The sequence below is a fragment of the Chrysemys picta genome, chromosome 23 (assembly GCF_011386835.1).
Source record: "Chrysemys picta bellii isolate R12L10 chromosome 23, ASM1138683v2, whole genome shotgun sequence".
NCBI lineage: Eukaryota > Metazoa > Chordata > Testudines > Emydidae > Chrysemys > Chrysemys picta.
In genome coordinates, this window is record NC_088813.1 from 4245005 (window position 1) to 4269655 (window position 24651).

The window sequence follows — 24651 nt, forward strand, 5'->3', positions numbered from 1 at the left end:
ACAGAACTACACTAGGTACAAAGCACAAGAGAATCAGGCCCATGGAGCTGAGGTCCAGACTCGTCCCAATCTCCTCACCCCAATACAACCTCCTCGCACAGTTCCAGGATATTTTTTAAAGCTGGAGTACACCTCCTAAACAGCCTTAGGGGCCACACACGCCAGCCTCTTCTGGGAGCAGCGTGGAGCCAGGGCAGGCAGGGAACTACGTGAGGTAAGCGCCGCCTGGCCTGCACTCCGAACCCCCTGCCCCAGGTCAGAACCCCCTCCAGCACCCCAACCCCCTGCCCCAGCCTGGAGCCCCCTCCTACACCCCAAATACATCCCCGGCCCCACCCTACAGCCTACACCCCCTCCCACACCTCAACCCCCTGCCCCAGCCCTGAGCCCGCTCCCATGCTCCAAACCCCTGCCCCAGCTCAGAGCCCCCTCCCACACCCTGGACCCCTCATTTCTGGCCTCAGCCTGGAGCCTGCACCCTCAGCTGGAGCCCTCCCCGCTTCCCCAACCCAACCCCCAGCCCCAGCCCAGTGAAAGTGAGTGAGGGTGGGGGAGAGCGAGTGATGGAGGGAGGGGGGCTGGAGTGAGGGGGTGGGACCTCAGAGAAGAGGCAGGGCAGGGATGGGGCCTCGGGGCAGGGGTGCGGCCAGGGTGTTTGGTTTTGTGCAGTTAGAAAGTTGGCAAGCAACGCTAGTCCAAACTAAAAATCTGAGCCTGTCTCTCTGATATCGCCTCGTGTCCAGCCCCCATTGCTTAGTTCCACCCCACCTCGCGCTTTGCATCCCTTCCCTGGCTCGCCCCTATGCAGCACATCAAACATGAGCTACGTGTCTTCATGTTCTGACCTATCCCCACCCGACCTACCAGCTCTCAGACCAGTCACTAGCGAAATGTCGATTCTGGCTCCATGATACCAGCCTCCATCGCCCACTTGTTACATTTTCAAACAAGCCCGATTCGTGAGTCCACATTCAGAACAGAATTCATTTTGACTCTAGTTTTCCTGGAAGACTCTATGGCTAACTGGAAAACTGGTAGAACCGTGACATGAGAAACACCATGCTAGTGAATCCTAACAAACAGAGAAGTTATTATTATTCAGTCTGTTTAAAACTCTTTGCCGTTGTGTGTTGTTGTTTGTTAACGTATATTTAATTCAAATACCTAAGAAATACTTCGGAGGATAATTGTCTTTGTCAAAGAAATCATGTTACTGCCACTTCTGCTAAGCCGGAGAAATCTCAGAGACCACATTTCCGAGACCTTGAATGAGCCATCTACCAAAAGCCAAGGAAGATTTTACTTGACATTCCTGATATTTGAGGGACAACATGGGGGAGGGAATATCTTTTACTGGACCAACTTCTGTTGGTGGCAGAGACAAACTTTTGAGCTTACACAGAGCTCTTCTTCCGGTCTGGAAATGGTAACCAAAGTGCCACAGCTATCTACCAGGAGGGACAGACTGTTAAGCATAAGGGGTTAACACATGCTGCAAGAAACCACTTAAAACGAAGTGGGTAATGAACACCTGTGCAGTCGCAGGACAAAGGAGAGTTAGCAGGTTACAAATTGTTGTAATGAGCCATAAAACCAGTGTCTCTGGTGAGACTGTGATTATTCGTGTCTAGCAGAGTTATGAATTTAAATTCCCAAGCTCGATATAAACTGGCCATCAGCCACCTTTGGCTTGAAATTAGATAAAGGTTTCTAACCATCAGAGGAGTGAAGTTCTGGAACTGCCTTCCAAGGGGAGCAGTGGGGGGAAAAAACCTAACTGGCTTCAAGACTGAGCTTGATAAGTTTATGGAGCGGATGGTGTGATGGGATTTCCTACAATGGCATGTAGCCGATCTGCAACAGCTGGCAGCAAATATCTCCAAGGGCCAAAGATGGGACACTAGCCGGGCGGGGGGCTCTGAGTTACTACAGGGAAATATTTCACAGGGGTCTGGCTCATAGGCGCCGACCCCCCCCGCCCATCCCCGTCCACACCCCACTCCACCCCTTCCATGAGGCCCCACCCATTCCAACTCCTTCCCCAAAGTCCCCGCCCCAACTCCGCCCCCTCCCTGCCACTATTCCAACTCCTTCCCCAAATCCCCGGCCCCGCCTCTTCCCCACCTCCTCCCCATCCCCGGTCCTCCCCCCCCTCCTGGAGTGTGCTAACGCTGCCAAACAGCTATTTGGCAACAGCCCGTCGGAAAGTGCTGGGAGGTAGGCGGAGGAGCGGGGACACGGCATGCTTGGGGGGGGGGATAAGATGGGGGGAGCTTGGCTGCACCCACTAATTTTTCCCTTTGGGTGCTCCAGCCCCGGAGCACCCACGGAGTCGGTGCCTATGGTGTCTTGCCCACATGCCCAGGGTCTAACTGATCACCATATTTGGGGTTGGGAAGGAATTTTCCCCCAGGTCAGGTGGGCAGAGACCATGGAGGGTTCTTGCCTTCCTCTGCAGCATGGGTCACGGGGTCACAGGTCACTTGCTGGTTTAAACTAGTGTAAATGGTGGATTCTCTGTAACTTGAAGTCCTTAAACCATGATTTGAGGATGTCAGTGACTCAGCCAGAGGTTAGGGGTCTGTTACAGGAGTGGGTGGGTGAGGTTCTGTGGCCTGCAATGTGCAGGAGGTCAGACCAGATGGGCTTTGTGCAGGTTTCCTTTGAGGACGAGGACAGAGAGGTCAGATACAGAGTGATCGCTTTGAGAAAAGTGTTGGCCCATGGGAGATAGGGTGCTTCCATCTTTGACTGTTTTCCTGGGTGAGTTCATTCGAGAGCGCAGTGACTGTCTGATTTCACCTACACCGTTGTTCTGGGGGTATTTGATGCACTGAATGTAGGACCCATCGATCTTGAAAGGCGTGTTGTGGGGAGTGCTGATCAGTGTGGCCGTGGAGATATGTCTGCGAGTTTTCCATCTGTTGTTCTGGCAGGATCTGGTGCCGCTTGGGGTTGGTGTGTCCTGCTCTATGGGCAGCTTGCTTCCGATGATGAGCTTGGTGAGGCTGGGGGGTTGGTTGAAGGCCAGAAGAGGATGCCCCCTCTTCTGGCCATCAACCAGTCCCCCAATCTCATCATCAGAAGCAAGCTCCCCCCTGTTGGAGAACAACTATCCTGCTCTGCTCTGCGCTCTCAGCAGTATCTCCAGCTTCACACAACCATCCCTGAGCTTTTACATCTGCCAGGACATTTCTGACATGCACTGACTGGGCTGCAAGCCAGGCAGCAGCAGGGGACCCTGCAGTGCTGCTAAGCATCACAAGAGCCAGGATTCAGGGCGCTTCTCACAAGCCCTGACTCTGCAGCCATATTTCATTAGCAGCTTCTTCTGACAGCCCAGTCTCCTGGTCTCCACCCAGCTGGATGCCGAGGGGGAATGACTAGGTGCAGTGGCAGATTAAGGCACCCACGCTGATTCCCATTGAAAGGCTCCTACGAACGTCAAGGAGAGCTGGGTCAGGCCGGAAAGCAGGAGCAGCAGAGCTGAGGCGTGGGGATAGTGCTGCAGGATAGCGCCGAAGGAGACTGGCTATTGATCAGCGCTAGGTTCATTTCCCAGCTCCTTGCTGGGCTCCGACAGGCAGCGAGGGCTCTAGCTGGCTGCTGGAAATAGACACTGCGAGTGTCTGCTGATTTCTCAAACCCATTAACATAACAAAAATTAATTTACAATTGATATTTCCAACTCTCCAGGATGCTTCCCTGCCTATCAGTGCTAGCAAAAGGCTACGCTGGGCTTTGAAGGTTCAACTGTTCACATGCTCTTGATTCCCCAAACTGCTCCTAACAGCACATACACACACAGGGTAATTATCATCATTAATGACTGCCAGTGTAAGTAACCAAGTCCTAAGGGTGGCCAATGTACCTACAAACAGAAGCCTCACCTGAGCTCCTTCAGGAAATGACAGTACTTGCAGTGTCTCCCCCGGGTTGTTCTCCTATCCTCCCTCTATCTCTCGCTCATCTCAGAGAGACTCATCTCAGCCTTTTAGACTTCTGCCCATGCGTGTGCTAATGGGACCCACCTGTTCTGACTGCTTGGTGAGTCAGCAGAATAGCCCTGCACTTCCATGCATAGTCCTAAAGCCTGACACGTGCTATATAAAGATCAAGTATTAACACGACTTGCACGTACAGCACCCTAGGTGCATGCATGATATATTACAGAGGGAATTAAAACCTATCCCACGTCCCAAAGAGTTTTGTCCCACGGCTTGCGCGACAGGCACAACCTGATATCTGAACTACCAAGCTCAGTTCATGCCACTTCCCCTCTCTAACAGCATCAACAGTGATGAAGGGGCCGATTCATCATTGCGCGGCAACATCATTTACATCAGTGCAAAGTGAGTGCAAAACACCGCCACGCTGATGGATTCCCACCCCCTTGCGCTCACGCTGCCCTGGGGCGAATGACGGTACGAAGCACAGGGTGATGGAGAATCAGGATCTCGGCCAGCTGAGCACCGCAGACAATTCTGTTGCTGCTGGTGTGTAAGGCAGCAATTAGAGAAAGGGTTCTAACCATCAAAGGAGTGAGGTTCTAGAACTGCCTTCCAAGGGGAGCAGTGGGGGGAAAAAACCTAACTGGCTTCAAGACCGAGCTTGATAGGTTCATGGAGCGGATGGTCCCTTAGCTGGATTCACTCTGCAGGGCTGGTCAGTGTAAAATGTGTCCACCCCCCTGCGCGACGTCGCTGTGCCGACCTATGATTCCATTGTCCTAGGTACCTCCGCTCAGGGAGGTGGTGTTCCTACACTCCCTTCCATCACTGCAGTGTCCACGCTACAAGGTTGTGCCGGCAGAGCTACAGCGCTATAGTCCCCTGGAGTGTCGACAGACCCGAACGGATGTAGCTACGCCGGCAAAGCAGTTAGGTGTAGCCCAGGCCTCAGAGATGCACAAGGAGTCACTGTGCTGAGTGACAAGGAACTGTACACAGCCCCTTTTCCGGCTGTAACCACCTGTTAAGCGCCTGTTTCTTGCTACAGTGACACACGGATGGATCCCGCAGCAGTTGCAGTGAGAGCCGCAGCCTTGGCTTATGAAATTGTGTTGTCTGATTCATGCAATCCATAAACTGAGGCAGCGCTAAGTGAGAGTGCATGATTAACGAGCGCCCTGAAATTCCCAATTAATCAGTCTCATTCATTTTGCTCCTCTGCGCTCCACGTTCGAATCCGCAGCCTCGTTCCCTTCCAAAGCCGCCCACCCCATCGCCCTCGGCACCCTGCCCTTCCCGGGATGCTGATGGATCTAAGTAACAGAATGGAAAGCCAGCAGCGCTATCCATCTCTGTCGGGTGGGTAAATGGAGCTGGTGTTTCAGAGAGTGATTTCGCCATCGCCACTAAATGCACACATCCCTTTAGATTTAGTGAAAGTGTCACTCGCTGCCTTTCCGGGGAGGCTGGGGAGGGGGCCCCGTGGTTGGTCTGAAGAGATAAAGAAGCAACAGTCGCCTGCATGGTGTACATGGGAGATTACTCTGTATGCCTCCCTCCATGCATGCTGCCAGCCAGATGTGCAGGTGCTGTGCTGTCACAGGGAAGGAGTGCACAGCTCTGCCCAATTGATGGTGAGCAGGTTGTCTTGGGGGCTCTTCTATATCCATTGAGATTCCTCCATCCTTCCCTGCAACCTAGAAATGAGTCCCCGTAGAACACCATGGGAATAACCCCGTTTGGTGGCTCTCCAGATGCTGTTAGAAGAGGCACCAAAGAACAGCATGTCCCAATCGCTCTTTCTGTCATGTCAATGTGGAGTGGAAACAACCAGCGTGGGGTGAAATCATGTAGGTTGAATTCTGGTGAGCAGAAACCATCTCTGGCCTGAAAGAATCACAGTATGGGTGGTGCGAGGAGAAACTATTGCAGGACAAAAGTACAGCAACCAGAATGCCACAGAAAGAAAGAGTTGCAAGGAGCAGCCATCAAGAGAAAAAAACACTGCATACAAATCACTGGGAGGAGAAATCATTGCTCTCTGCATGCCATGAGGAGATTAAAATACCATGAGGAGAGACCGTCACACCCAAAACCTGTGAGGAGAGACCATCACACCCAGAACCTGTGAGGAGAGACCATCACACCCAAAACCTGTGAGGACAGACCGTCACACCCAGAACCAGTGAGGAGAGATTGTCACACCCAGAACCCGTGAGGAGAGACCATCACACCCAGAACCTGTGAGGAGAGACCATCACACCCAAAACCTGTGAGGACAGACCGTCACACCCAGAACCAGTGAGGAGAGATTGTCACACCCAAAACTTGTGAGGAGAGACCATCACACCCAAAACCTGTGACGAGAGACCATCACACCCAGTACCTGTGAGGAGAGACCGTCACACCCAAAACCTGTGATGAGAGACCGCCATACCCAGTACCTGTGAGGAGAGACCATCACCCCCAAACCTCTGAGGAGAAAAATGGTGACCAGAACAAGACTCATAAGCAACCCTTGGACCGAGACCACTGCCTGTCATACTGACCATTATCGTCTCATTGTTTCCATGTACTCTCTGTCTGTCTCCATCTGTTGTCTCTTGTCTTATACTTAGTCTGGAAACTCTTCGGGGCAGGGACCATCTTTTTGTCCTATGTCTGTAGAGCACCTAGCACCATGGGGTTCTGGTCCATAACTAAGGTACCCAGCCTCTACGGTAATAATCATAATAATTAATAATAAAATCAATGGGCACTGCCCAGCCCCTACAGACAGCTTGAAAAAGCAAACCAGCATGTGCTGCCCAGTCTACAGGAGTTACCCCAAAAGCCAGTGTGTGCAGCTCTGTGCTCAGGAAAAACCCTACAATAACAAGCCACTATGCGCAGTCCAGTGCTCCCGGTCTCCTCTGCCGCTCAGCGTGCTCACCCGCCCGCCCGCCCGCCCGCCAAGGGCTTAGTACACAGAGTCCGAGTCTTCGAGTGGCAGAGACCTTCCAGCCCTGTGACGTTGGACTCTAGCTCATTTGGCCACGACCCGTCCCTTGCTCTGAAGTCTGCACTGTGTTTCTAATGCCTGGAACTGGTGCCATTGGGCACACAGCGAAGAAGTCTGCAGTTTTCATGGGTTGTACTATGAAGCGAGTGGAGCACTGAAGATGAAAGGACGTAGAAGGGAGAGATGGAGGAGGGGAAACACACCAGCTCTTCACTTCTGGAGACAGGGAGTGAAATCCGGACTCCTTTGAAGTGAGTGGCAAAATTCCTATTGACTTCAGTGGAGCCCGGATTTCACCCCGGCCTCAGCAAATCTGGGTGAGGTTAAAAGTAGAAACCAAGTTTGGAGCCTTGGCACATTCATCCAGACAACACTTGTCCCCCTCCCCACACAGCCCCAAAGCTCCACTAAGAGAGACTCAGAACAGAGTTGGCCAAAACCCAGAATTTCCATCCCGCAGAAAATTCTAAGATTTTGAAATCTGGCGTCACCCTAAATGCAGCTGAAAGACTGAAATCTCAGAATTTTTTACGAAAAGAAATATTCTGGAACTATTTTCTTCCGACCGTCTCAAAATCTAAAAGGTTTCGACTTTATTGTTTTACCTAATACAATACACTATACAAGTCAAAATGATTACGTCGAAACAAAACATTTCGTTCCAAATTCATTGAATCCCCATTTTCCAACTGTAGTTTGCAGTGTAGTTGTAGCCGTGTTGGTCCCAGGATATGGGAGAGGCAAGGTGGATGAGGAAAACATCCTTTATTGGACCCACTTCATTTGGTGAAAGAGACATGCTTTTGGGCACCAAGAGCTCTGTGTAGTTTGAACGCTTGTCTCTCTCACCAACCGAGGTTGGTCCAATAAAAGCTATTTCCTCACCCATCTTGTCTCTTTCATGTTCCAACTGAGAGCTGTTCCGCTGGAAATGTTTTGACCAGCTGCAGCTCAGGACTGGGATAGCTGGCGGTGCTGCAAGTCAGGGCTGAGGGACACCAACAGAGCTGTGTGTGAGGAGGCCAGGTGATGTTGCAGGTGACAACTGAGGTGCAGCTAAATCCTTACCCCACGGAGTCTGAGCACGTCACCACTTTATCCTTCCAACACCGCTGTGCGGTAGGGAAGTATCATCCCACTTTACAGATAGGGAACCAAGGCACAGGGCAGATTAAGTGACTTCCCCAAGGTCACACAAGGACTATGTGGCTTAGGCAGGACACCTGGTCTCCAGAGCCTCAGTCCAGCACCCAATTCACTACACCGTCCGTCGAACAGCAGCTGAGCTGCATTTGGGGGAAACATGCAGGTCACTTAGCCCCACCGCCTCCCGCAAGCCAGCGCTATCGGCTCATCAGTCTCTGCAGTGCTACGGTGTGAAGAAAGAAAGATGCAAACCAGTAAGCAGTGGCAGCGGCAGGAGTGGAGATGCACTGCGACCTCCCGCCCCAGCGCTGCTCTTCCCCGGCACCGTGACCTCTGTGTGCATGAGGAATAACAGCAGTAACAGGAAGGATGTGAAACCCAAGAGGCAGGGATGCCAGGCTGATCAATGGCTCCGAGGAGCCGGCGCTCAGTGCCATTAGAGAGGTAATTACCTGTGACAGGTGTCCAACTTCCAGGTAAAAGCAGATGATGAATGCGTTCCATCCAACCCACAGCACCAGCCACGCTGCGTACTGGGGAGAGAAAGAAACAGAGGCTCAGAAATGCAGAAGGGCAAAACAGCCCTTAGCAGCAGGAGAGAGAAGCAGCCGGGCGATGGCATGGGGCTTTTCCAGGGGGCTCTGCCCTCAGGCATTCGAAAGAGACCAACAGCATTCAGATTTCTTCTGCACCCGCTTTCCGCCCTGAGCCAAATCCCACTGAGGTCCAGGGGAGTCTTTCTGCTGACTTCAAGGGGCTTTGGATCAGGCCTTACGCACATGGGCCTTGCAGAAAGAGACAGCCCCATGCCCCACGCGTTTGGGCATGCAGAACCCGGGCTGGTGCATGAGCTCCCATCGCTGCCTGCAGCTACCCAGCACGCGCAAGCAAACGCATTGTTTAATGAGTAATAGACCCAGCTCTGCTTTCACAGACCCCAGATTTACACCAAACTTCAGTGGGGTCACCCCTGGTTTAAACCAGAAGCAGGGACAAGGTGATCAGGCTCAGTGTTTGTAATCTGTTGGCCCCAAAAGCATACGGGGCTCTGGAAATGAAAATCTGTTATAATTTATCACATACCTGCAGCACTTTACAAATATCAGCTACTTAACCCTATAATGCCACACACACTCAACAGTGTGCCCTTGTTGCCAAGAAGGCTAACGGCATTTTGGGTTGTATAAATAGGGGCATTGCCAGCAGATCAAGGGACGTGATCATTCCCCTCTATTCGACATTGGTGAGGCCTCATCTGGAGTACTGTGTCCAGTTTGGGGCCCCACACTACAAGAAGGATGTGGAAAAATTGGAAAGAGTCCAGCGGAGAGCAACAAAAATGATTAGGGGTCTGGAGCACATGACTTCTGAGGAGAGGCTGAGGAAACTGGGATTGTTCAAAAGAGGATGGATCTAGACTGTTCTCTGTGATACCTGATGACAGAACAAGGAGCAATGGTCTCAAGTTGCAGTGGGGGAGGTTTAGGTTGGATATTAGGAAAAACTTTTTCACTAGGAGGGTGGTGAAGCACTGGAATGGGCTACCTAGGGAGGTGGTGGAATCTCCTTCCTTAGAGGTTTTTAAGGTCAGGCTTGACAAAGCCCTGGCTGGGATGATTTAGTTGGGAATTGGTCCTGCTTTGAGCAGGGGGTTGGACTAGATGACCTCCTGAGGTCCCTTCCAACCCTGATATTCTATGATTCTATGATTCTATGAGATGGGTGCATAGGTATTATTATCCCCCTGTTACAGATGGAGAAACAGAGGCACACAAAGCAAAGTGACTTGCCCAAGGTCATGCAATGTGTCAGTATCAGACATGAAATTTCCTGGCTCCTAGACCTGTGGTCAGGACTCAGGCCACTAGCTTAAGCTACCCGCTTTATGCTAATAAACCTCAATTGAATCAACCAGAGAAGGGTTCTAGACCAACCTTCTCCCCCAGCATCGACCCCTCTCTCATCTAAATGCTCCCAGACTTCAGGGAAAGCCTGAGCGGGATCTGAACGTCAGGCCCATCTCTAAGAGGACAGAGACCAGACAATGTCAACAAAACACACTCGTCCTCTCCTCCCTAACCAGGCGCGGGGGGATCACAGGCAGGGGACAAGAGGGGTTAAAGCAGAAAACCCCTATGGTAAAGAAGTGGTTCCAGTAGTTAAAATCAATGCTGAAGCCCAGCTTTACCAACCTTGCCCTTGTAGAGGCATTTCCACTTCTCACCAGGGCCCAGTACAGAACAAGATGGGAGAGGAAATGCTCAAGGCTTCTCCAGAGCTCTTCGGCACAGAACGAGACACTGTGAATTCTACCGTACGAGTCACGATGTCACATGACAGCATTTATGGTGCTGTCATTCGGAGTGCCAGCAGAGGAGGGCATTGCGACCCATGGGCTGCAACAAGAGCCCTCAGTCCTTAGTCCTGGACCTCCTTTGTGACCTTGGGCGAGTTGTCGATACGCTCGTACCTCAGTTTCCCCATCTATAACAAATCCTACCCTCCTTTGTAAAGTGCTTTGAGATCTACAGCTTCTGAGAGCTAAGTGTGATATTATTACCAGGGGTGGTTTCAATGCTTTCCCAGAGGAAATCATCTTGCAGCAATTGCACCTGTGCAGCTGAGAACAGAATTTGTTCTACAAAAAATACCATGCAAGTCTATAGCACCTGACATCTAAGGATGTTGGCGTGCTTCACAAACATTGGGAAGATCCTCCCATTTCCTCTTGCGCATTAGATCAGGACTGTTTTCCTTGTCTCACAGGTGGGGAAACTGAGGCATGAGTTGTCCAAGATCATGCATCAAATCAGGGGCAGCGCTCCTGACTCCCCGTGCCTTGCACTCTGCGCAGTCATTCACACAATGGAGAACACGGATAATAACGGTAACGGAACTGTCCCCTGGGAGAGTTAGATAGGATGAATTAGCTGATGTTTGGCCCCCGCTACAGTCATTTGACCACATTTCCCAGATAACTGGCCGGGAATTACAGCATCATTGAGGAAGCTTCGGGGCTTGTCAGCACTGGGATTATTTATCCGGGGCCTTGCCTACAGGAGAGAGGGTTTGCTGATCTAGCTGTACCAGTGACCCCCCTTAGGGGAGATGCAATTTATACCGGCAAAAGAACTGTTGTGCTGGCTTAGCTTAAATCAGGTCCCTGAACTGGGGAACTGGTTCAAGCTATTCTGGGAAAAGGACATGTTTTCAGGTATAATTGTGTCTACACTACAGCTTTTGCCGGCCCAGCAATATCAGTCAGGGGCGGGGGGAAAATCATACCCCCGAGCAACCTGCCGACACCAGCATAGTTTTTAGGTGTAGACCGGGCCTGAGGTAGCTCTGGCAGTACAGCGGCACTGGTGCAAATCCCTTGGATAGATGTGTTGCACCAGTGTAAAAAGTGGCTTGCACTGGAGGGGCTGGGTGGAAACCAGTGTAAAACATTGTAGTGCAAGAGGGTCGCTGTTTACACGGTTACAGCCAGGGCCGACGAGGGGGGGGAAGCCGGTACAAATTACCGGGGCCCGGCGGTCCAGAAGGGGGCCCGAAAAAAATTTTTCACCGGGGCCCGAACCCGCTCTTGGTGGCCCTGGTTCCAGCACGTCTACACTAGGGGTTAGCCCTGGCTGCAGCTACCTCAGTGTGAAAACCCGCCAGTGCAGACCAGGCCTCCGGGGAGATGTAAAAGGAGTGTGCACAGTGCAGGCCTGGGGCCTGTGCTGCATTATCTGGGTCAGCCTGGGATTACGATGCACTTCTGCTTCTCCGCGGAGAGCAACCAGCCCAGCAATGGTGCTCCGGAAGTAACAAGCCTCCGATCTCATCCTTCTTTCCACATCTCCTTTTTCTCATGCCTCCTTTCCGGAGCTCCTCCCTGTACCTCCTCCTGCAGCCCCGAACTTCTGCCCTCAGTTTCTGGCCCAGGGGAGGTGGAGAGACTGTCCAGCAAAATCCACAGACCTCGGGGGGGTAGGGGCGTGGCGAGGTTGCCGGGCATGGAGGAAGTGGAATCGTTCGTGAGCACGGGCCAGACCCCTGCCCGCGTGGACCCCTTGGAGGGTTAGCAGCTGCGGGTGGGGATGTGCCTGGGCACAGAACCAAGGGGGGGGGCAGTAACATTTAAGGTCCCTGAATCTATTGATCGCCCAGCACCAGGAACTGAGAGCACTGGGGGAAAGGCCAAAGCCCTGCCATGCAGAGCCCGTCGAAGCATGGGCTGGCTGCTCCGCCCAGACTGGTACAGAACGTCGGCATTATGAAATTTCCCACGAAACATCGAAACGAGCTTATCAAAGCGCAGCATAGAATCATAGAATCACAGAATCTCAGGGTCAGAAGGGACCTCAGGAGGCATCTAGTCCAACCCCCTGCTCAAAGCAGGACCAACACCAACTAAATCATCCCAGCCAGCGCTTTGTCAAGCCTGACCTTAAAAACCTCTAAGGAAGGAGATTCCACCACCTCCCTAGGGAACCCATTCCAGTGCTTCACCACCCTCCTAGTGAAATAGTGTTTCCTAATATCCAACCTAGACCTCCCCCACTGCAACTTGAGACCACTACTCCTTGTTTTGCAGTCCAAACGCTTCACTTTGACTGTCTAGCTTGGTTTAATATCATATAACATGAGAGTCCAAACAATCAGGTGGAATCCGAGCCCTTTGACTTTATCGAAACAAAAGGTAGTGGGGTTTTTTGTCAAACATTTCAGCAAAATCAGTCTGTGCCCATGAAACGGTTTGATTTCGTTGCATCAGACGTTCCATCAGCAGCTTCTCAACCATCTGCGCCACCGAGTGGCTGGCTTCCTCAGCTCCCTCTGCTCCTGCCGCCCACTCCCAGGAGCAGACATGGGGGAGGGATTCTGGAAGAAAAACCTCACCCCCATTTCATTCCCACCCTGCTCCACATTCAATCAGCTTCCCCCTCCTGTCACCTCCTTCCCCAAACCTCTCCCTCCCCCCTCCTCTGTCTTTTCTCATTTTCTTTGTGGCCATTCACAAGGGGGTCACTCTCCCTGAGCTTCAAGTGAACCTCAAATCTCAGAATAAGACTCTGCTCAAACAGCCAGTTTCACCCAGTTTTCTGTCTAAACCAAATGAAACAGCAGATCCCACATGGAGCCATACCCTGGCCTGGGGGTCACTTGAAACATCACTATAACTCAGCTCAGGGTCACTTGAAACCACACCCTAACTTGGCCTGGGGTCACTTGAAACTGCCCTTAACTCAGCCTGGGGTTACCTGAAACTGCACCATAACGTGGCCTGCGGTTACTGGAAATTGAATCATACCTTGATCTACGGTCATTCAGAACTTCACTTTAACTCAGATTGGGGTCCCTCAAAACTGCACCTATGGCCACTGTAAGTATAGGCGCCGACTCCGTGGATGCTCTGGGGCTGGAGCACCCAGGGGGAAAAATTGGTGGGAGCAGAGCACCCACTGACAGCTCCCCAACCCGCCCCCCTGCCCCAGCTCACTTCTGCCTCTGCTTCTCCCCCCTCGCCCCCAGCGCTTGCGCCACAAAACAGCTGTTTCCCACGGCAAGCCCGGGAGGGAGAGGGGAGAAGGAGGAACGCAGCGCGCTTGGGAAAGAGGCGGGGCCAGGGCAGGGTTTTGGCGAGGGATCCAATAGGGGCAGGGGGGCGGGGTCAGGGTGGGGGCGGGGCCGGTGGCACCTGTGACTGTAAGGACTGAAAAGCCTCAATGAACCTGTTAATGAACTGGGCTCAGTCCTGAGTGTGCCATGAAACTCCAGCCAGGCTGCCCATCTCCACTGCCCCCTGGTCTCTCTCCAGGGTTGATACACGGCTCTCTCTCGCGCTCTCTGCTGGAGCAGCTCACAGACCCACGAGAGGTTGCACAACACTTCATAACAACAGACAGGGGTGGGCCTGGTGTAACCCTTATACATACACAGGGACCCTTAGTACTAATGAAGTTGGCGACAAGCTGCCTCTGTGACCCAATGGGAGGGATCTTTCTGTTGCTTCTGAGCAGTCTCTCCAGGAGCACACAGGCTCCCTGGCCTGCAGCCCTGTCCCGCCTTCTCCTCCATGAGGATCGTGAAGAGCCTTCGGCAGGGTGCTGAGCAGAGGGGGATGGTGATGCAGAGGTGATTGACTTCCCCGTTTCTCGTGGGGCATGCAGGGCCTCTCCAGGCATGGATCTCCTTGGCACAATCTGGGCCACTACAAATTTGATTTAGCTGGGTATGGGTCCTGCGTTGAGCAGGGGGTTGGACTAGATGACATCCTGAGGTCCCTTCCAACCCTGAGATTCTATGATTCGATGAAATTATCATCATTACTGCTGAGTGCCGGCTGGTGCCAGCCGATAGCCCCCGAGCAGTCTCGCAGTGAGACCTGCGGAGTGCTGTCCAAAGTGCTGGAAGCGAAAGAGATGCGCTAGCAGGCAGGGTGCACCGGCCGGCCGCTTGAACCTACCATTATGAGGTATTTGGATCTGTACTGGATGGTCCCAAAGATGCCCAGGATGACAGCCATAATGTGTAAAAAATTAGCCAGGATGGGCACCCACTGATAGCCCAGGAAGTCGAAGATCTGTCTCTCCAGCGCTGCTATCTGGAAAAGAACAAAGGGGGACGGAGCAGAGAATTACTCATTGCACGGCAGCTCGCAGGACATTAAAGGCAAAGTGTATCATGTAATTAATGGGAAATCCCATGGACAATTAGTTACAATAGACTGAAATGTCTGCATGATTCATCGTCCAGCGTCCGGCAAATACATCGCGGCAGGGAGGATTTATTAGGAATGATCCCCAGCTGGAGGTGGAGAAGGAGGGACTGGGGAGACTTGAGCCAGGGGAATGGGCAGCCAAGAGCTCATGGGGTCACCAGGTAGGAACCTCTCCCCACTGCAGGCCACACGCTCCTGATTTGTTAAGAGACCGGGAGCAAGTGCCTCCCTAGCAAAACCAATGGACTAATTTACCAAGGGTCATGGTGGATTCTCCATCACTGGCAATTTTCAAATCAAGACGGGGTGTTTTTTCTCAAAGCTCGGCTCTAGGAATGATTTGGGGGAAGTTCTCTGGCCCGTGTCATACAGATGATACAGTTATACAGGTCAGACTAGATAAGTGTGATGGTCCCTGCTGGGACTGGAATCTATGAATCTATCAAAATGAAGTGCAGAGAGTCTGTGAAACTTTCCGGGCACAATTCGCACGCAGCTCTCCAGCAGCAAGCCAGGTGCATGGACGCACTGAGCTGATGGCAAAGACGGATGTTCCCAAATGCCCTTCTTGGCTGCAGGGACAGGAGCTGGAGCTCGTCCCTGGGCAGTGAGAGACAGAGGGATGGGCCGGAGCTGTGAAGTTCAGATCAGGGTCCAGGGCCGCCCGGGGAAGCAGGGGGGGGGAAATGGGGCAATTTACCCCGGGCCCCACAGGGGCCCCCATGAGAATATCGGAGGCTCCCCCCACCTCTGCCTTCCCCCATCCCCCGGCGCCTCGGCGCACCGCATCCAGGAGCGGCCCTGGACAGCGCTGCAGGGGCAGGACCTGAGCTCCTCCCGCTCAGAGCCGTGTGGTAAGGGGGCGGGGCTGCGAGCTCAGGTCCCACTGGAGCCCCACCCCTTTACCACGCGGCTCTGAGCGGGCGGAGCTCAGGTCCCGCCACTGCAGCGCTGTCCAGGGCCGCTCCTGGACACGGCACGCTTAGGCTCCAGGGGAGGCGGGAGTAAGCAGCATGGTAAGCCCCTCTGAGCCGGACACTCCCCGACCCCATCCCCCCACAGCCCTGACCCCCAGCTCCGAGTCCAGCCCCTCTGAGCCAGGCATCCCCCCCCCACAGCCCTGACCCCTAGCTCCGAGCCCAGCCCCTCTGAGCCAGACACCCCCCAACCCCATCCCCACACAGTCCTGACCCCCATCTCTGAGCCCAGCCCCTCTGAGCCGGGCACCCTCCGACCCCATCCCCCAACAGCCCTGACCGCTAGTTCTGAGCACAGCCCCTCTGAGCCGGACACCCCCCGACCCCATTCCCCCCACAGCCCTGACCCCCAGCTCCAAGCCCAGCTCCTCTGAGCCGGGCACCCCCCGACCCCATCCCCCCACAGCCCTGACCCCCAGCTCTGAGCCCAACCCCTCTGAGCCAGACACCCCCCGACCCCATTCCCCCCACAGCCCTGACCCCCAGCTCCAAGCCCAGCCCCTCTGAGCCGGGCACCCCCTGACCCTATCCCCGCACAGCCCTGACCGCTAGTTCTGAGCACAGCCTCTCTGAGCCAGGCACCCCCTGACCCTATCCCCGCACAGCCCTGACCCCCAGCTCCAAGCCCAGCCCCTCTGAGCCGGGCACCCCCCGACCCCATCCCCCCACAGCCCTGACCTCCAGCTCTGAGCCCAGCCCCTCTGAGCTGGACACCCCCCGAACCCATTCCCCCCACAGCCCTGAACCCCAGCTCCAAGCCCAGCCCCTCTGAGCCGGGCACCCCCTGACCCTATCCCCGCACAGCCCTGACCCCTAGCTCCGAGCCCAGCCCCTCTGAGCCGGGCACCCCCCGACCCCATCCCCCCACAGCCCTGACCCCTAGCTCTGAGCACAGCCCCTCTGAGCTGGGCACCCCCCGACCCCATCCCCCCATAGCCCTGACCCCCAGCTCTGAGCCCAGCCCCTCTGAGCCGGACACCCCCCGACCCAGAGCCCAGCTCCCCACCCAGCCCTGGGCAACAGCAGCGCCACCCCCAGGCAGCGACAGCCCATTGGCACCAACCATCACCATCACCCAGCCACAGCCCATTATGTAATTGCAAATGTACTAAAGCATTTAATGTTTTTAAATAATGTATTTTGTGTATTTTCAAATTATTAAAAATTAATTTTGAATGTATTTCACTGGTTATTTTTTACATTTCCAAATACACGTTACCAGAGTATTGCAACTTTTGTTTATGGAAGGGGCCCCCAAAATTGCTTTGCCCCAGGCCCCCTGAATCCTCTGGGAGGCCCTGTCAGGGTCCAAACTTCCCCAACGATGGAAGGGGCGCGGATCCATTTTTCTGATTCTGAGCCGTGTGATGGGGTTCGTCCTGCAGTGAATTGCATTGAATAGCAATGGGTCCCTGTAAAGAAAGACTCTCCCTCCCAGCAAGACAGAAGGTGTGTAAGGAGGTCTGGAAGCTGCGTTCCATCTCAGAACCACCACAGCCCTGGTATTAGTGAAGACAATGGCAAAGCTGGGCTCAGGTGGGCTCAGGCACCAAAGAGCAGTGGACAGAGAGGACAGTGGTTTGGGCATTAGCCTGTGATTTAGCTTACAGGTTAAGAGGAGGGCTGGGCCTTGGAGACTCAAGCAAGGGGATAATAATGTTAGTGAGACTTGTCATGTTTAGCTCAGTTAACTCTTCTATTTAAATGTCCTTCAATTACCTGCCGCTTGCAGCACCGGAGGAGGAGTTGCTCTCCCCAGCTTCACCCAGCGCACTGGCACTAGGGTCGCTCGCTGAACTCGCCTCTTTGGCACAGACGAATGGGAAAACCCGGAATGAACTGCCAGGTTCATCCCTGAGTTTCATTTGCTTCAGGGAAAATTTCCTAGCCCAGACTGAGGGAAACTCTGTGAAATCAATACAGCAGAACAGCTGATATTTTCAAGTGGCTTTCCGAGGGTCCTTTACAGGACAGTAGAAAATTCGAGCTGTGCCACCTTTACCTCCAAATCAATCTGTTACTTCACGATTCATTGCTCTTTATGTACAGAATTTGCTTTGTTTACCGCCATGATTTTTTAATGGCACTTGTCTTTCATAATCTATAAATAAGGCTTTGATGCGGTTTTAAATATTGCATAGAGATTTCTGCATGCATGTAAAATTAAAGACCGTCTCGGTATTTGTTTCACTGCCTACTATTCCATTCTTTATTTAGCTTTGTATTTGTTATTGGCTTCAGGCCTATTATCCTTAATTACAGAATTCGTTTTAGAAAAGGTTTAAAAGAGGGGGAAGCCTTGCGAACTCCCAGGTTTCATTGTCAGATACTTAGTGTTTTTCTTAAAACCCCAGCACCTGGAGTCACGGGATTAGATGGGAATCACATCTTTCACATATATATATATATATATAGTGGCTATAGAGAAAATCTTGAAAACATGACTCCTAAATACCAGTGGACAAGGAAAATAAACTCTTTACTAATTTTAAGCCAGTCTCATGTTTTTCGGCCATGATTCCTGGCACTTGGTGTTGGGTCTGTGTCTCTGTCTCTCTCCCCAAGTGTCCCCACTGAAGCTTATATGTGTTGGCTGAAAAGCTTTAAACCCTGATCCTGCAATTTTTTGCATCCCGGAGGAGTGCTGGGCCTGCATGCAAAAAGCGGCAGGAGTCGGGCCTTAGCCTTCAATTCTGTGGGGCAGGAGCATCTGAGCGCCAATGCTCTCAACCGTGACTGCGCTAAGGCAAAAAGGGGCATTTGAAAATGTGTTTCCCTGAGCTGCAGTCTGAGATTTTTAAATGCAAGTATCTGGATCAACCCCATCACTAGGGGGATGCAGTTGCGGGCAAGTCACGTCCCTTCTCTGGGCCTCAGTTTCCCCCTCTGTAAAATGGGGACAATGATACCACCTCTTTTGTGAAGCCCCTTGAGATCTACTGATGCCACGTGCTATATAGGAGCTAGGGATTATTATTATTATTCTGCAACTGCCCCAGGAGCAGCTAGCTCTGTGTAAGGGACCTCCGGTGCTGCATAGTCTACTCCAGCCAGTTGCGAATAACTCTCCCCCTTCCCTGGATTGCCTATGCTTCGTAACATGAGGCAATCTTAGAGCTGGTCGACATGTTTGGACAAAAATGTTTCTTATTCAAAAAAGGGGTGTTGTCAAAAGTGAACATTTTCACAACCCCCCTCCTCCACCCCATGTTTTTGAAAAAATTATTTGGATTTTCATTGAAAAACCAAAAACCTACATTTGGGGGGATGTTCATTTTCTGGTCAGCTCTAGAAAATACACTTAGACTTTACAATTTTGGATCTAATGGAGAACTAACGGTATAGAATACATATAATATGCACGCACGCGCCCACACCCTGAGTCTATCAGAGCTGCATTGAATTTATTGCATATCTCCTGCATTGCTTCATAAATTACATACAACATCATGTAGCAGAGCAGACTCTTAAAACACAATTCTTCTGGTTCTGTACAGATCTTAGCACAGCCAGGCCCTGGTCCACGGCCCTTAGGCGCTCTTGCAATACAAATAATAAATAATAATACCCTTAAAAATGAAACCAAAGAGCTTTTCTTGGTGATGGAGTAATTGGGTGCAAAGAGGTTTCCACTGCAAAAACTGGTCCCAGTGAACATGCTGCATGCAGATCATGTGATGCATTTGTTGTGTCCGCTCAGCAAACGGAAGCATGAAGGCAGTTCTGCCCAGGGGCTCTGTTCAGATGGGTTTTGCTGCCGTGTCCAGGAATGAATTGCAGCTCAACATTTACGATCAACTAGATGGATTAAATTAACTACCAGACTCTCTCTCACCCCTTTACTGCTTGCCAGAGACCCTTTCCCCCCCCCCCCCCCCCCAAGTTCTAGCCCAATCTCTTTATTGCACACATTGTTACCACAAGTCTTGAATTTGGCGTTGTTCTTAAAGTCCCAGGTTTGGAGGTGAGAGATTCTCCATTTCATTTAAGAGGAGTAAGGGCCACCTTTGCAAAGGTATTTAAGCACTTAAAGGTGCAGACAGGCACCTAGTGAGATTTACGAACATCTAAGCAGATTGGGGGCTTGTTTCGCATTGAAAGTCGATTGGAGGTAGGTACATAACTCCTACAGACACATCTGTAACTCCCAGGAGGCACCCATAGGGGAAATGCCATTTCACAGAAACCAAAACTACCAGTAGGAACGTGTCAATGTCAATGACATTTTGTTTTGATTTTTGTTTTTAAAAAAAGCATTTTCCTACGGTTGAGATGTTCCGTTTGGGCATTCTTGGCAAGGCCCATTTCAACTTTTCATTTCAAAATGACTTTTTGTTTTACATTTTATTTTATTTTCTAGTATAAAAACATTTACAAATTGAAACATGTCACAGTAAGAACGAAATGTTTTGATGGACCTAAAATTGGTTTTTTTTTCATTTCACTTTGCAGAGGACATGTCAAAATTCTTTGTATTTTGTTCTGATCTGAAATGAAAATGAATTTAGAAACGGCAGAATTTCCCATGAAACGGCAATTCCAGTCTCTGCCTAGCTCTACTAAATTCCTTTGTAGACCTGGCCCCAGCTTTCTAGCCCCTGTGGCTGTAGAGAAAAGCTGGCACATCTGAACATTAAAGGCTCAGAAACTTAAAAGTATATATATATACACACACAGAAACATATTAATCTCATGATTTTTAAGGCAATTTCATGACTGTTTGTGGCCAGCTATGATTTCTGAATGCTCGGAGCGGGCAGTACATCAAAGGATCTCCCTTTGCATTTCTCCGCAGCCCATTTTGAAAGAGGAAGTACACTGAGGTCACTAGTTGCTGCTCAAAGACTTTCCTTCCTACCCAATCCATCTGTCGCATGTGCTGGAGTGTTCTCATAACAACTGGCCAGGCCAGGCCAGGCCAGGCGTAGGGGACACCCTGTGCAGTGACATTCGGCAGCACAGACTGGGAACCAGGGAGAACCACAGGGTCTGTCTATGTGCAGCAGCCTCAATAAAGAATCCTCTTTACATTTATATGCATCACAGTCCAGTCCTGTCTCTTCACTTTCTCAAGGGGGTCTCACTACACCCCCAGTTTTACCTTGCTCAGTATCACAAGCTTTGATCTGTTTCTGTATGGAGCTATATGATGTCTGTCTGGCAAGCTATACACGGACACAGTATGGCATAGTGGACAGCACCCTGTACTAGGACTCTTGGGATCTATTCCCACCTTAGTCCCTAGATGGCCTTGGGCAAGTTACTTCCTCGCTCTGTGACTCAGTTTCCCCAGGAAAATCAGGTTTACCTCCTTTGTAAGCTGCTTCCAGCACTTCTGGTGAATAGCACTGAATAGAGGCTAGGGGTTCTTGTGACTTTGCACCCCATATAACTTCTCAAACCAACACTTCAACCCCCCCACCTCTCAGAGCTCGTTTGGCTGGAGTGAGCATTTTCTATAGATGAATTATCACTGTGCAGTAAACAATGAGTTTATCGTGAAAAGCCCAGTGGGACACGAGCCCCCAAACCCCCTCTTGCTTCTCCATGGCCCTATCAGGCGATCTTTATTTAAGCGCCATTGCTCCAAGCGAAGTGAAGTTCAGCATGGGAATGACCACACGGATAGCGCTGCCGAGCAGAATTTACTGCAAACCAAAACGACTCAGACAAAAATCAACACAGAGCGTTGGCCAATTTCATTAGTTGGAGGGACGCAGGCTTTATTGCTTTCGATGGCAGCATTTAATGGGCTGAGTGAAATGCGTGTGTCACCGGCTAACAAGTGTTATTTATGCTTCACGTTAGGGGCACCTTTATCAGCTGGACTCTTGGGATTTACTGCCCCTCCCCCCACTCAGCAATCCAAGGTGGTCCCAGCGTGTGACGCAAAGTCTCCTGCCTGGAGGAACCCGTCTGTGAGGACTCAAGAAAGACACTTGCGATGAAGCAGCAGCTGATCTCGGGGGTTGTGGTGCCTGGCGAGCAGACCCCCGAGTGGAATGTTAACCAGTTATTGGGGTTCCATGATGATGGGGGGACGGGACATTCCCTGGAACGGGTTCATTTGCAGCTTCCTGCAGAGGAAGGACGATTGGGCTGGTGGGGGGAGGCTTGCCAGCTTTCTAATGGCTGGTAATGGGATCCTTAAGCCGCCTCTTCTCCCAGACCCTTCTCCGCCTCTTCGCTTGAGGCCTTGCCCCCTTCTCCGACTCTTCCCTCAGGCCCCGGCCCATCTCCGCCTTCCCCCCGATTAAAACCCCCCAGACATCAGGGCTTGTCAAATGGCACCCGGACACACAAGCCAAACCCCAGACTGGATGGGTGGCAGCCCTAGGTGGGGAACGGGAACTCACATCCCTCAAACAGAGACGCCCAGCTGGACAGGGAGCATGGTCTAGTGGGTACAGCCTGGGGCTCAGAGCAGCTGGGGTCTATTCCTGGCTCTTTGCTGACCTGTTACGTGACCTTGGGCAAACCACTTCACCTCTCTGTGTCTCCTCTTCAGACGGGGACCTCTTGGCTCCCGTTGTGTGTCTGTGCAGCGCCCAGCGTGAGGAGGCCCTGAGCTAGCTGGGGCCTGTAAGTGCCTCTGTGATACAGAATCGGGACGGCTGGCTCTGCCACAGATTTTGTGTGGCCTTGGGCGGGTCACTGAATCTCGACCGGGACAATAGTTCTGTCTGTTCTGTGCAGGACCCGATCCAGAGGCCCTGGAAAGACTCTTCAGAGAGATTCAGTCAATTGTCTTAACTTGGCTTTAGATCAGGGATTTTGCAAACGCTTCAGGGCAGGGTCTGTCGCTCGCAATGTGTCTGGGCAGCGCCTGGCACGAGGGGGCCCTCATCTCGCTTGGAGCCTCTGGCACTCATGGAGTAGAATGAGAATAAGCCTAAGCTGCCTTGCTCAGATGGGAGGGCTTGTCCCCTCCCCCAAACCCGACTCCCTGCCTGTCTCCAGCCATGGCCCTGACCTTGTTTGTAACGTCCTTGAGATGGATCCTGCACTTGGCTGCAGCACCGGTCTCTGTAGTATGTCAGCAAACCTGCCAGCGCCCCCTCGGCCTTCAGCCGTTCTCATCTTGGCTCAGTCCTTTGGCTCCAGACACACACACCCCGCCCACTCTGTGGCTCCTCTCCCTTTCCCCAGAGGCTGATCCCCAAGGGGGTCCAGGCCCCAGCTCCATGATGCCCCTCCTTAGGAGAATCCAATATGCACTTAGAATGGGCACAGGGTAAGAGAAGCAACTCTTAATGAACCGGCACTGCCTGTCCTGCTCTCAGAGCCCGGTATCTCAAGACCGGGTTGGCTCCGCTTGTGGTGGGTTCCCTGTTTGAGCTGATGGGTTAACACAGCCACTCACCCATCCTGTGTTCTGCAGGAAGGGGCAGGGTGGTAACATCTGCCAGAGAAGCAGAGAGCCAGATGTGCACAGCCATGCAGCTGTCCAAGGGGGCGGTAGCTCAGGCCTGCCCCCACTAAACCCACCAAATACCTATTGCAGAGACAAAGGGCTCCTCCAGCCTGGCAAATCAGCCATGTTCCTTGGGCATTCGAACACCGAGTGCTGTTCTCAGCGTCTTGGCCTATCTCCTCCGGGTGCTGGGCTGCCTGCTCACAATTGTTCCAGGCTGTGGTTAAAGTGCACCAGTCATTGAGGCCCCAATTCGGCAAAGTCTCCTGCCCGGGAATGACTCAGTGCACTGGGTCCAGGAACTCCCTGGGATTATTCACAAGCAGGGCCAGGCCGGACTCAACTTGGTACCGGGGTGCAGTGAGAAGAATGGGGGTTATAATCCACTGGATTTCTATCTCGCCACAACCCAGGCTCTCCCTGTCCCAGACCCATCCCAGTTCCCATCATCACAAACCGGGGAACGTTCTTAAGGCTTGACGAGGAAGCTGGGAGTGGGGACGCTGAAGTTCTCTCCCTAGTCCTGCTGCTGATTCGCATTGGTCATCCGCTTCTCCAGGCTCACTTTCCCCAGCCATAAAATGTCTCTCTCTCCTGTCTCACTGGGGCGACGTAGATTAACTATTGCTATTTGAGGCTTAATGAATGCCTCAATTCATTTGTATCTGCGACTGTCAATCCACGGGGCAGGCACTGGCTCCATGCTATGTCCTGTTTGGCATTTTTCATACAGCTGGCTCTTGACAGAGTGCAGTAGAACGGCACACCTGTATTTTTCCCATTTACAGATGGGCAAAAGCGAGGAACAGGGAAGTGAAGTGACTTTTCCGAGGCCAAAGAGCAAGCCAGTAGCAGAGAAGGGAACAGAACCCAGGAGGCCTGGCTGCCTTAACCACTAGCCAGCACTATCCTCCTAGGCATGGAGTGTGCCTTGTGTATTGCATCTGTGACGTTGTGCAGTCTATATGGTTTTATAAAAACATGATAATAAGTGAATATAATGCAACTGGGATATGCTTCATGCAAAAGGTCTCTTGTAAGGTATCATTACAAAGCTCATAATCTACTGAGTGTGGTCATCCTATTTGTAGAAATGTATCACTCTTGTAGCTGAAACTAGAAATATGAAATATAACTCTGAGGGCCTATTGTAATTATGCAAAGTGTGGGCCATTAATGATGGTTTGGAATCTTGATGACTCCCATTAACAAGGACCATTATCCGCAGATGGCTGTGTTTACCTGTGAGTCTTCCTGTATATGTGTGTGCTGGCAAGTGGGCAATGAAGTCTTGCAGTGACATGTGATCATGTCACCTGAACTGGAATCCATCTTTAACCTGGTGCTTTTCCAGTGGGGGGGGGGGGGACCCAGAGGGACAAAGGGTTCCTGCCTTATGCAAAAGATATATAAAGGGGTGGAAGAGAACAAAGGGAAAGAGGAGCCATCATGAA

The 24651-nt window shown here is 52.0% G+C and overlaps 1 protein-coding gene across 1 annotated transcript in view; it reads right to left on the minus strand.

Annotated features, from left to right (window-relative positions):
- The window catches only part of NKAIN1 (sodium/potassium transporting ATPase interacting 1), a 217277-nt gene that overhangs the window by 61934 nt on the left and 130692 nt on the right, over window positions 1-24651 (minus strand). Inside the window, exons 2-3 of the mRNA XM_008168921.4 lie at window positions 14552-14689; window positions 8550-8630 (exon numbers count right to left, since the gene is read on the minus strand). Of these exons, the coding sequence (XP_008167143.1) occupies window positions 8550-8630; window positions 14552-14689 (219 nt within the window). The remainder of the gene's footprint in view (window positions 1-8549; window positions 8631-14551; window positions 14690-24651) is intronic.